Source organism: Acomys minous (assembly GCF_964271855.1).
Source record: "Acomys minous genome assembly, chromosome: 13".
NCBI lineage: Eukaryota > Metazoa > Chordata > Mammalia > Rodentia > Muridae > Acomys > Acomys minous.
Genome location: NC_140495.1, coordinates 2,730,907 through 2,744,143, shown reverse-complemented (window position 1 = coordinate 2,744,143; position 13,237 = coordinate 2,730,907). Strand labels below are relative to the sequence as shown.

The following is a 13,237-nucleotide window of genomic DNA, read 5'->3' as shown; positions in this document are numbered from 1 at the left end:
CCATCCACCAGCACCTGCTGTTCTCACACTTGCTGTCCTTCAAGTTCAAATCTGCTGCCCCCACCGTCCTCAGTCTCTGACCTAGCCTGGGTGGCAGAGAAAGGGGATACAGTAAAAGCCCAGCAGTTGATGCTCCGGGGAGCTCCCCGTTACACGCTGAGGTGACCATGTTCAGTACTCCCCAATGATAAGAATCTTATGTGCAGAGTTCATGCCAGGCACAGGCCGAGAGGTCACCATGCATCAGGCCCTGTCCCACTCAGGATCCCGTGTAAAATGCTCTTCACTTTGTGCAAAAGACATGTGCACACTTGCTCACCTTCTGAGGTTTGGAGTGTGCCACTATGGGCAGGAAGAGAGGAGGTATTTCCTTGTTGCTGTTAAAAAAATAATAACAACAAGCAGCTTAAGGAAGGTCTGGTTTAGCTCATGATTCAAGGGCACAGCCGTCATGGCAGAGACACGGATGAAGAAGCACAGGGCAGCTAGCCGTACCACATGCACAGCGTTGAATGTTGGTGCTCAGCTCACTTTCTCCTTTTTACTCTGTCTGGGGCCCAAGCCTATGGAATGGTGGCACCAGCAGTCAAGGTGGGTCTTCCCACCTCAGCCCCACCTGGGAATCCCCTCCCACATACTCCCAGAGGTTTGGCTCCCCTGTAATTCAAGTCCTGTGAGGTTGACAATTGATATTAATCACCACAAGACCTTAGCTCACTGCTGGCAAAGAGAGGAGGGCCTTCCCCTGGGCTGGGCACTGGGGAGACCAATCAGAGCTTACAGGCAACTGAAAGAAACACAAAACATGACCAGGGCACCTACACAAACGCCCACGGAACCTTCACACACATGGTGACAGCGGAGAATGGACCCACCATGCATGCCAGATAAGCCTGGAATCCCACAAGGGCCAGTCAGCCCTGGGGTCCTAGATGGTCTTAAACTGTCCTGTCAGGCTGGGAGACTCCCCGCTACGGAGTCACAAGCTGCCGGATCTGGGATTCTGTTCTGGAAGACGGTGACTGAGGCTGGCGCTTCCTCCTCCCCATTCCTGGTGTGACAGCATTCTGTCCCCAGCAGGCTGTGTGGGCAGAGCATCCCTTTCCTTTTCCAGAAGGAGATGTGTGGGGTTTGCCCGCTGCCGAGAGAGACAGCGTTCCTGACCTGCACACATGGGTACCCTTTACCTCGGCAACTTGCTTCCCAGAAGTCCAGCTGCAGTGGGCTAGACTCTGGGGGGCAGAGCCCAAACTGGTCATGGCCAGGTCTGTGTGGGTGAGATGGAAGGGAACAGCTGTCACAGGCAGAAAGGGGGGGGACTGGCGCTGCTGATCCCCCAAGGAGGGGTTTTTAGTTCCCACTCTTCGATTTAAAGAAAGCCTCCATCTGTCGGCCTCTGAGTGTGGGATGGGTGTGGCTGGGAGCCAGGCCCAGGAAGGAGGAGAAGGGCCAGGGTGCATCTGCGTAGAACCTGGAGTGGCATCTCAGGGCCACCGCAGGACAGGCAGGGGCCTCCATGTGTCCCCATCCCACCCTCATCCACCCTGACCTACCCTGTGCCAGGGAATCAGGAAAGCACGGCCCTCACTGCCCGGACCATCTATGAGGTCAGTTGAGTGTACACAGTGGAGGGACAGGAGGGGATGGTGGCCCTGCTGGCCCTCTGGAGCAGGACTCTGTGTACGGCTGTGGTGAGGGGGAGGGGAATGCAAGCTCAGGGAAAGTGGCAACCCCCAGAGACAGAGCCAGGAGTCCGCACGTGCTGACCCGATGACCAGGCGTAAGGCTGGTCCCAGCTGCGAAGACTTCATGCCTAGGTCTTCTCATTCCCAAAAAGGAACGAGCGTGTGCGCTGCTGTATGCCCAGAGCACTTCAAGGAGACAGCATCCCCGAAGTGTGCCTATGTTGGGCGTGTGTCACCCCACTCTTCCGGCTGGGGAAACACACCAGGAGGAGGGGGACCTGGAAGTCTTGCCTTATGTAACACGTCATCCTCAGTGGCCTTTCTCCAGAAGGAAGAGAGTGGAGGGAATTTAAGTCTCTCATGTGCCTCCCCCCCCCCACCTCAGGCAAGGAGGGAGGGACAAGGGAGCAGGACCGCTGGCAGCCAGGGGGCCTGACATGGGGCTGGAGGAGGCACTGTTCGTCCTCACAGGGTCTGGTCACGGTCAGCATTTGGTGTGCCCACACCCATCTGCCAATGTGGATGTGCATGCCCACGCCCTGCCTCTCCCTGTCCCCAGGAGACTGACCAAGTCCACTCTTCTGCTCATCCCACTGTTTGGAGTCCACTATATCATGTTTGCCTTCTTCCCCGACAACTTTAAGGCCGAGGTGAAATTGGTCTTCGAACTTGTCATGGGGTCTTTCCAGGTATGAGTGCGGGCTTAAGGAATCCACCTGGGACTGCCCTGGGCCCTGGGCCCTGGATTCCAGGTTTTCTCCCTGTCAGAAGTTCTGGATAAGCTCTTGCTTTGTGTTCAGTGTTCTCCTTAACCCAGGGAACCAGGGGTGGGGCTGGGTGGGACTGGGCATGCCTGCAGTCTCTGCCTCACCTCTGCTGTCCCCTTCTTCCTCAGGGTTTTGTGGTGGCTGTCCTCTATTGTTTCCTCAATGGCGAGGTGAGCACGTCCCAGATTTTGGCTCCTGGCTGGGGGGGGGGCGGTGGGGGGTAGAGGGGTGGGAGTGGAGGGTGTCTACAAACCTTGGTGGGATCCTTGCCTCTCTCAAGCATGGTTCTCAGACTACAGCACCCTAGTTGCCTAGACTCGCATTTTAAAATGCTCCTTGGGGCCACTATAAACCTGAGGACTTCTATTGGTCACTTTAACAATTCCTCCAGCTGAGGGGGTGTTGGTTGAATTCGGGATAGGACATTGAGGGAAGGTGCAGTTGCTGCCACAACAATGCATTCAAGTGGGTACCCTGGGTGAATCAGGGGTACACTCCCCAGCTGGGCAGCACCACTCTGCCTCCCTATTCTGCATTTTGTGACCTTCTGCACCCCCAAGATCCTGAGTTGACTCTTTGGCTCCCAGCCCTGTTCCAGCCCTCCCAAGATAGCATGGGGCCTCTCAATTTAAGCTAGGAACATCTGTGGCTAGCTGAACAAGGCGGTGCTACATTATGGGGCCTGACCACCCTTCCCACCCCCCAGGTGCAGGCGGAGCTGCGGCGGAAGTGGCGGCGTTGGCATCCGCAGGGTGTTCTGGGCTGGAGATCCAAATCCCAGCACCCGTGGGGAGGCAGCAATGGCGCTACGTGCAGCACGCAGGTGTCCATGCTGACACGCGTCAGCCCCAGCGCGCGTCGCTCCTCCAGCTTCCAAGCCGAGGTCTCCCTGGTCTGACCGCCAGAGGCCGCCAGGCCCCTTCGCACCCTCCCCAAGCTGGCCCCTGGAGCAGAGGTCTGCCGCCACGCCGCTGGCTCCAGCCTTTGGTCCTTTGCTGCAGCCAGGACTGGGTCCATGCTAGCTGGAGAGCCGGGAAGCCTAACCCTGAAGGATGCTGGGAGCAGCCAGCTTCACACTCCGCCTCCAAAGGCCTCTCTGCCAGTCGTGCGCACAAAATCTGCATACATCTCCCGAAAAGCAACCGCCTGTCCTTAAAGCTTTGGAACTCTGAGGGCAAAAAGACTCTGCCCTGTTTGTGCCTAGAATTCCACTGTGGCTCACGAGTCGCTTTGGGTTAAGCGTTGCCAATGAGAGCCTCCTCTGAGGATGCAGTCCCCTCCCCGAGCGCCCTGCTTTTATCTGCCAGCTCCTCCTGAGTGGGTGAGTTCCTCTACCTCAGGCAGATATGGTTGTGACCTGGAGTTTCGTTTGGGGATCACAGCTGTCTCTTGGTCCTCCCTCAGGATGGAATTGTCCCAGTGTATACTTGGACCTGGGAGCTCAGGGACCTTCGTCTGGGAAGCGAGAAGACAGCCCCAGCCAGTGCTTACTAAATGTCTCTGTCCATCAATAGGATCAGTCACACTAGCCTTACACACAACCAAAGCAATAGCGAGCTGCCCACCCTGGGTGCTCACCTACATGCCCAACTACTGCAGCAAAGGTCAGACACAGGAACACACGGGCCCCTTCATCCTGAGGTCTCTCAGACATCACTGGGTGAAACGCAATCTCAGAAAGAGCAGGGATCTTTTCCTGTCCCCAGTGCAAGCATAAAGACTGCTTTTTTTTTTTTTTTAAGACTACTTTTTAACATATCATGATCTGCTGGGTTCTCTTGTTAGTGCCCTTACTGCCCAGTTCCTGTGCCACCCTGGAGAGTGGCTGAGTGTGTCCTTGACATAAAAGCCTGGGGGTCAAGGCATCTTACAGCCATGTGGCTTCTAACCCAGGCTAGTACCATCAAATCCCCTCAGAGCTTCACCAGGCTTGTATGACAGTAAATATTGGCTCTGACAGGCTTAGTTCCCCCTGGCCACTGTGGGCCTCTTGCTTCCTCTAAGCAGCTGAGTCACCCCTGCTCCAGAGAGAGGTGGCCCACGAAAGCTACCACCCTTTTGGCTTTGGACAGGAGCCCCACATTTCCATGTGAGGACTTATCCCAAAAGCCTTTGACTCACACCGGAGTGTGAAGAGGTTGTAATGGGTCCCATTGTGACCTTCTCCGCCCTCCCCCAAAACCCAGCCTGAAGGAGACAGACTCTGCCTCAGGCCACATCAGAGCAGCCAATAGAGCCGTGGGAAACAGCAAAGGTTCACAATCATCCTGGAAAACACAGCGACAGAGAATGCAATAACTGCACACGTCAGTGGGGAGAGGCTGTGTGTGTGTGGCTAATGGAAAGATGTGAGCACAGCAGCGGGGCAAAGCAGGTAGCATTGGTTGGTCAGTGAGAGATAGCTCCCAAGGGTGTGTGCAAACACACTTCATTTAGTTCCACTCTGTAAACTTTGAGGTTGTCTTGCTGGCAAAACCAGAGGTCGATGCCAGGCTGGTGTAAAGAAGCCAGGATGGGCTAGCAGAGGCTCAGATCTGTCTGCCAGGTCCCTTCAAAGACTGCCCAGTCAGTACCATCCCAGGACAGATCAGAAGGGACCCCATGCCTAAATGAATGGACCTGGAATTCCCCCAGCAGTAATGTGTTGTGGCACTGGGGTAAGGCACAGAGCCCTGGGTGGGGAGCAGTTATCGGCCAATAGGACCAAGAGGGAGTGAAACCCAAAGTGTGTTCAAGAAAGGAAGGGCAGAGTTGGGGCACTGCTGAGAGAAGGGTTAGGAAGTGACCCGCTCAGCGGAGGACGTTCTGGGATAAAGGCAGACTGACAGCCTTGGGTGAGGGGCTAAGGAAACGTGTGCTGGCATCCTGCCTTAGTGACAGCCAGCTTACAGCCAGGGTCACCCCAGTCCCCTCTTCCTCTGCCAAGACCCAGGTCCCTCCGGTCCTGCCCGGCACCTGTCAAGCCAGGCCACCTCATCTCCATTGCCATCTGGGTGGGCACTTCAAAGGCTTTGCCAACTTTGGCCACCTTAGGCCTTGATACTGCCAAGTAGCTCTCACACCAGCAGGCCTCCATACTGAGCTCCCAACAGTGAGAGAGAGGGTGAGGTAAGGATCGCACCTGTGGCCAGCCCCACACCTCCCTCAGATCAAACCACTGGTCCCATGTGAGTCCTGCCTGATGCGACCCAGACTCTGTTGCTTCTTAAAACTGCACTCTACACTCCACACTTCCCAAGGGCGAAGCCCAGCTAGCTGAGGTGGGTATGTATAGGGAGCTGTACCATCTGAGCCCAGCGAGGCCCCTTCGGCTCTGTGGGAAAGGCTCGTTTGCAGGTGGTCCTCCTACCCGCTAGCATAGCCTGTCCAAGGAGGCTGGTCCACATGCTAGCAGAGTATCACTGAAAAGTTTTAGGGTCCCAAAGGAATGTGCTTGGCATCGAGGACACCTGAATCCTGCTGAGTAGATGCTGGGGGCGTGTGCCAGTAGAGACAAAGAGAAAGTGTATCAGATGAGGTCGAGAGATGGTGGGAGGCTGATGCAGAGAGGGATCCAGGGTGCAGGTCTGCGAAGGGAGCCAGACCATCAACAGGAAAGGGAGGAGGTCAGTTGGAAAGACAATGACCTGGTTTGGGACATGCAGAATGTACCGTCTGCAGCGTATCTGAGGAAAGACCCTCAGGGTCTGTTGGAAACAGGATGTGAAGGAACAAACAAAAGGTGGGAAGACCAAGGCTGGTCCTTCGGAAGAAACAGTGAGTGTAAGAGCTAAGTCTCTGGGCACCCATGGTGCGTGCTGGACACAGTGGGCTGAGGAGTGTGACTCAACCCCTCCGTCCTAGCTGACACACACTGTCGGTTTCAGTGAGCAGTGGCGGAGTTCCCCTGCCCCCATGTGGGAACAGGACTGGCTCTTATCTCTCTGGGGGAAGGGGAAGGGGCGGAGCCACAGCTGGCAATAATTAAAAGCCCTGCTCCAGCCAGGGACGGCCAAGACATTAATAGCCCTGGGAGTCTGTGGCCCTGAAGACACTGCCTCTCAGGAAAGGGACAGCGTTAACTAACCTCAGCAGGCCAGAGGGATGCGCCAGGAGGACTCCGTGGCAATGCCTCAGCCTCTGCACAAGACAGATGGGATAACCAAAAACTAGAGAAGGGAAGTCACTGTAGAGACTGATGTTGAACCCAGCTCTCTAAATCCCATAGTCGCACCTCCGATAGTCTACACATTGCCAAGGGTGGGCTCCTTTGGGTTTGAGACGTGAGAAGAGGTGAACCAGTTAAGCAGTCCTGATTCTGTCTTGATACATTGTTTATCCTGTATTTTTGCATTAATTTTGATATTTTAAAATACTGCATTAAAATATTATTTACCTTGGTTCTTGCGTTGCTGTTTTACCTGCTCAGATCCTGCGCCTGCCTCGTTAGTGTCTTGCTGGTCCTTGTCCCAACATCCCTGAATTCCAGGATATGCCACTGTAGTAGAAGCACTGAGAGCTCCAGGATGGCCTCTGTGTGTTTCCCACAAAGCACCTGGCCAGAGTGTTGCCAACCAGACATGGCAGCCTCAGGGCTAGCCCAGCAGCCTGTGTCAGCCTAGCCCACAGTGTTTCCACTGCTTCCCCTCTCAACGTGCGTGCGTGCGCTCTCTCGCTCTCTCTCTCTCTCTCCCTCCCTTCCTCCCTCCCTCCCCCTTCCTCCCTCCCTCCCCCTTCCTCCCTCCCTCCCTCCCCCCCCCCTCTCTCCTGTAAGGTGCCTGTCAATGCCCCAAGCATCCTGGCCTCAGAAGAACATCCACAGGAAGGAAGGACAACCCCTTATCAGAAAAGATAACCCAACTAGCACTTACCTTCTGTAAGCCACAAGGATAAGGAGGATAGGTCACAAGGCCATCTTGTCAATGCCCCAGTCTCCACACAAGACAGGAGAGATAATGTGTGTATCAAGAGAAGGGATTCAGGGCTGGAGAGATGGCTCAGCGGTTAAGAGACTGTCTGCTCTTCCAGAGGTCGTGAGTTCAATTCCCAGCAACCACATGGTGGCTCACAACCATCTACGGCCTCTAATGCTCTCTCCTGGCCTGCAGGTGTACAGGCAGATAGAGCACTCATGTACATAAAATAAATAAAATATGAGAGGGGGGGGTGAGGGGGTGGGGGGAGGGAAGTGGTGGTGGGTGTGTGGGGGATGAGGTGTGTGTGTACAGGGGATGGGGGTGAGGTATGTGCAGGGGGTGGGGGTGAGGTGTGTGCAGGGGGTGGGGGTGGGGGTGAGGTGTGTGCAGGGGGTGGGGGTGAGGTATGTGCAGGGGGTGGGGGTGGGGGTGAGGTGTGTGCAGGGGGTGGGGTGGGGGTGAGGTGTGTGCAGGGGGTGGGGGTGGGGGTGAGGTGTGTGCAGGGGGTGGGGGTGGGGTGTGTGCAGGGGGTGGGGTGGGGGTGAGGTGTGTGCAGGGGGTGGGGGTGGGGGTGAGGTGTGTGCAGGGGGTGGGGGTGGGGGTGAGGTGTGTGCAGGGGGTGGGGGTGGGGTGTGTGCAGGGGGTGGGGTGGGGGTGAGGTATGTGCAGGGGGTGGGGGTGGGGGTGAGGTGTGTGCAGGGGGTGGGGGTGGGGGTGAGGTGTGTGCAGGGGGTGGGGGTGGGGTGTGTGCAGGGGGTGGGGGTGGGGATGAGGTGTGTGCAGGGGGTGGGGTGGGGGTGAGGTGTGTGCAGGGGGTGGGGTGGGGGTGAGGTATGTGCAGGGGGTGGGGGTGGGGGTGAGGTGTGTGCAGGGGGTGGGGGTGGGGGTGAGGTGTGTGCAGGGGGTGGGGGTGGGGGTGAGGTGTGTGCAGGGGGTGGGGGTGAGGTATGTGCAGGGGGTGGGGGTGGGGGTGAGGTGTGTGCAGGGGGTGGGGTGGGGGTGAGGTATGTGCAGGGGGTGGGGGTGGGGTGTGTGCAGGGGGTGGGGGTGGGGTGTGTGCAGGGGGTGGGGGTGGGGTGTGTGCAGGGGGTGGGGGTGGGGGTGAGGTATGTGCAGGGGGTGGGGGTGGGGGTGGGGGTGAGGTGTGTGCAGGGGGTGGGCTGGGGGTGAGGTATGTGCAGGGGGTGGGGGTGAGGTATGTGCAGGGGGTGGGGGTGGGGGTGAGGTATGTGCAGGGGGTGGGGGTGGGGGTGGGGGTGAGGTGTGTGCAGGGGGTGGGGTGGGGGTGGGGTATGTGCAGGGGAAGGGGGTGGCGTGTGCGCGGGGGTGGGGGGAACATGGGGGGACTGGTAGGACAATAGAAGTCCTACACAGCACCACAGCACCCATCACCCAGGAAATTCCTTCCAGCGTCCCTGTGCTCATCCACTGAGCTAGTGGCAGAAAACACTGTGACCACCAGAGCCTGCCGGTGGCTGCCATACTCCAGCAGGAACTGCCTCTACCTTCTCATAATTGACAGGGCTTCTCTCTATTAGAATCCAGTAGAATCCAGGGTGCAGGATCTGGGAGGCTTTTCTAGAGCCTTCCAGACGGCGGCACGCAGGAGCACAAAGGGTCCAGAGGAAAGGCTGGATGCCACCGCTAGTGCAGCAGGGTGGGTGAGACTGTGGTGCTCATTCCCCACAGCAAGGGTGGGGAAGCCTGGGCGTGAAGAAAGCCCACACAAAACAGGGACTCATGACCACTGGGAGTCTGCGCTGCTGCCTGACGGTCAGGAAAATTGTGCCAGTCCCTAACCGTCTTTGCCTATTGCCCAAGGCGTGGCCGGGTCAGGTCATCACAGCTCCAGGCAAGGGTTCTGATTAGTTACTCCCGTTGCTGCCATAAAACAGATAATTAAAGCAGTGTAAGGGCTGAAGTGCTTGCTTTGGCCGGAGAAATGGCTCAGCAGTTAAGAGCTCTGTTCTTTCTGAGGGCCTGAGCTCAGTCCCCAGCACCCGCCTCAGCCAGCTCCCAGCAACTCCAACTCTAAGGGATCTCATGCCCTGCTCTGGCCGCTGCAGGTACCTGCATACATGTAGCTTTCTCTTACATAAACTCGTACACATAAATAAATTTTTTTTAAAAACACACTTTTTAGGTAAGGAGGGCAGTTTGAGGCATGAGGGCTGGAGCAGGAGGCAGGAAGCAACAGGCTGACAGGAAGTGAGTGGTGCAAGGTTGCAAATCAACGTTTCACCCCCCCCAGTGACTCACTTCCTTAAGACTGCACAACCTTCCAAAACAGTGTCATTAACTGGGGACAAAGGGCTCACTCAGATGCATGAGGCTATGGAGGACGGTTCACATTCAAACTAGCATAGCCTGCACAAGAGGCTGGGGCGTCCCTCTTGGCACCCCCTACTCCCATGTAACTGTTGTTCATAGGGTCTGGCTGACCCAGCTCCTCTGGGGAACCCCAGATCGCCCCAGTCTCAGCCTAGGTGTGGAACCCCACCATGCATCCTGTAGCAGCAGCGCAGGCCTACAAGCTCCAGTTTGCTCACGCCCTGTGCCCCTCAGGAGGTACCAGGCCTCTGGGAGCAGGCTCTCTGCCATTTTCTTTTCTTTTTTTTTTTTTTAAGGGAGTGAGCAAGAATCTCATGTAGCCCAGCCTGGCCTTGAACTCACTTTGTAGTTGAGGATGACCTTGAACTTCTGATCCTCCTAAGTGCTATGATAACAGGCCACATATGCACACCCACACCCTGCTTGTGTTGTACTGGGAATCGAACCCAGGGCCTCATGCACACCAGGCAAGCTCCCTACCAACGGCTACCAACGGCTTCCAGCCAATCTTTACATTTTAATATGAACTTTTTGGAAAAGGGATCTGACTAAGCAGCCCAGGCTAGCCTTGACCTTGAATCTTCTTGCCCTGGCTTCCCACGCGCTAGGCGGTCAGTTGTGCACTTCTTACCTTCACTCAAATCCTCATCTACTCAAGCTGCGGCTGCGGCTTCGGTTGTCCATTAAAGCTGCCTAGGAGTTGGGGGGAGGGGCTTGTTGTTCCAGGTAGTGAGACGCCTCCTCCCCCTCCCCTCCCCTCCCCTCCCCTCCCCAGCTGTTTTACAGTACCTCCTCCACACCTCTTCTGAAGGGGGACGGAAGCCCCTCTCCCCACCTTTCCCGGGGACAGCAAAGGGCAGTGGCTCGCAGGAGTGGGGACTGGGAATCACAGCTCTTTGATGCTTTCACGTTATTATTTTTTTCACATTCACTCAGCAGAGCTAACTGGTTAATCATTGTTTCCGCATTATTGTAAGTAAATAGCAAGAGTGACTTAAGGAACCTGTTACTTTGGCGCACGGCATTAGTGGCTGCAGTCCATGCTGGCAGGAAAGTCACGGGAGGAGGAGTGTTGCCGCTGGTGACAGGAAGCAGAGAGGTGAATGCTTGTGCTCAACTTCTTTCTCCTTTTCACTCGGCCTGAGACCCCAGGCCCGGGGATGGAGACACCCACATTCAGAGCGGGGCTCCCCTATCTCAGTGAATCCTCTCTGGAAATGTCCTCACAGACACCCAGGGGCCCTTGCGTTATCTAGGCAGTAACAGTCACGGTTGCCGTACTCTTTATTCTGTCTTATTTTGTTGGGGCATCTTATATCTCTGCCTCTCTTCTCCCCAGTCCCTTCCGACACCCCAACAGCAGGTAGGAGAGAAAGGCTAGTGGGGAGAAGAGGCGTTGGTCTCTTTAGCTCCTTCCTGCTGGCTTGGGGCGTCGGGTTCGTTGGGGCAAGTCAAATCTTCATTTCAGGGCATTTCATCAAACTGCATCACCAGCAACAGGGAGCCGCAGCGGGGAACACCAGCAGCCTCCTTTCTCAGCCCCGGCCCACCTCGGGGGTGTTGGGGCTCCGGCATTCATCCCCTCTGCAGAGTCCTCAGAATTAAACTATCTGCAGCTGGCAAAGATCACGTTCCTGCCAGAGCACGAGAGGATCACAGTTAACAGCTGTGGACAAACTAAAGCAGCCCCATACACCTGGGATTAAGCCAAAAACATGTTTACATGACTTAACTGGGTTTTGTTTTGTTTTGTTTTTTAAGAAGCCAAAACTCCCACAAGTCACTGCAACAAAGAGTAACCACCACATGTGCCTACCACTCACCCTGTGCAGAGCTGAGGCATTGAGGATGGGAGTGAGGCTGAGACTGTATCCCCAGGAGTGATAAGAGAGGGAAGAAACAGGTTAGGGGCTGGAGTCTGGGCTTTGTGGTGAGGTAGGGGGCCTCTTGCATGCACCAATGGCAAGACATGGGCAGGCTGTCCCACTTCCTGCTAAGCAGTGTGTTTCATGGTCACATAAGCCAGAACTGAGGCCTAGATACCTCAAGGTCAAGTTGAGCCAAACTTTCCAGTCCCTTTCATCAGTAGAAGCAGCCTGAAGACAGAGGGGTGCAGGGTAAGGTCTGAGCTTATGGTCTCAGAGTGTTCTTCCCCGCTGCCTGCCCCCCCCCCCACGAAACTCAGGGCTGCACTGCAGTAGTGACCGAGGGCCATGGCTCCATCAGCGTGCGTGTAGACCAAGAGGTCCCCACCCCAAACTCAGCGCCCTCTATGACAAAGAACAGCGGGCAGCTCTTGCGAAGACTAATATTTACTCTCCAAAGGGAACTGGCACAGGCTGTTTCCTGTGGCTGGCGTCTGGTTCACCCGAGGATGGACACAACAGGAGGCTCCAGGAGACAAGCAGATGTCCCCTCAGATACCAGCGGTAAGACAGGACGAGCGATGCCTGTGAGGACAGCACGTTCTAATGTCCACTCGCGCCCAGCCCCTTGGCTTGCACACCTCCAGGACAGTGAGCTCCCCGCTGCCTTCGTGAAGCCTGCTGGACAGTCCCGTGAGAAAGTTCACTCTGGCTGGCCCCATGCTCCTTGCCTCTGGCCCTTGCACTGATCCCTGGGGCCTTGGAAAATGCGCCTGGAACAAGCCCCGGGGGCCATGGTGGTCCTGGTCTGCTTTCCACCAGCCTGGCTTCACTTCCTCAGGCTCAACTCTAGTCTCAGGCTATTTATGGGGTGAGAGGGAGGGCTGACTTTAGGGCACCTCTGTCCCCCTGCAGCAGTTCCTCGTGTGAGCCTTTCAGCAGGAGCCTCCTGTGGGAAACTACCTCAGTCGGCCTGGATCTGGGGAGGACAGTCCCTGGTGGGGAGGGGTCAGCCTGGTAGCCGCTACTCTTCTCCCCTTGAGATCGCCTCCTCTTTGCTCTCCCCTTTCCCCACCCCTCATGGTCCCCAGAAGCCCACCCTTACCACTTCAGCCCCTACCCTCTCATTAGGCTCCTCCCTGGCCCCTGAAGCAGACATGGACACCTTTCGTTGTTTTGACACAGGGTCTCATGTAGCCCAGGCTGGCCTTGAACTCCCTAGTACCAAGGCCAACCTCGAACGTCTGTTCCTTGTGCTGAGCGCAGTCCTGAGGCAGCATACCTGGCTCCTGGGGTGCTAGGACTGACCCCGGCTCCTGGGTGCGAGGACTGACCCTGGGTCCTGGGGTGCGAGGCTGACCCCTGGCTCCACGAGGGCCCCTCCTTCTCTGTGGGCTCAGCCGCGCCAGCCGTACCATTCAGCCTTCTCTGTGGCAAAGCACACAGGTCGAAGGCGACATCTCTCTGCTGTCCTATGTCTGGCCAATGTCCCAATGGCCATCTCTTCTATGCTTACTCACTGGCCTTTTAGGCCTTTTTCTTCAGGGTTTTTATATTGCGAGTGCTGCTTCTTGCCGATCCACATGAAGCACTCCTACTCTGATCCTTACTGCCTCTACTTCTGTGACAGGGCCCTCTCGCACTCCTCACCTTTTCCAGGACCTCCTGTCATCACACTTGTCAATCTTTCTAAA

At 56.5% G+C, this 13,237-nt stretch overlaps 1 protein-coding gene across 1 annotated transcript in view; it reads left to right on the top strand.

The window, feature by feature from the left end:
* The window catches only part of VIPR1 (vasoactive intestinal peptide receptor 1), a 29,943-nt gene extending 23,112 nt beyond the window's left edge, over positions 1 to 6,831 (top strand). Inside the window, exons 11-13 of the mRNA XM_084754477.1 lie at positions 2,245 to 2,374; positions 2,581 to 2,622; positions 3,159 to 6,831. Coding sequence (XP_084610603.1) covers positions 2,245 to 2,374; positions 2,581 to 2,622; positions 3,159 to 3,350 — 364 coding nt within the window. The 3' untranslated portion in view covers positions 3,351 to 6,831. The remainder of the gene's footprint in view (positions 1 to 2,244; positions 2,375 to 2,580; positions 2,623 to 3,158) is intronic.
* Positions 6,832 to 13,237: the final 6,406 nt, after the last annotated feature.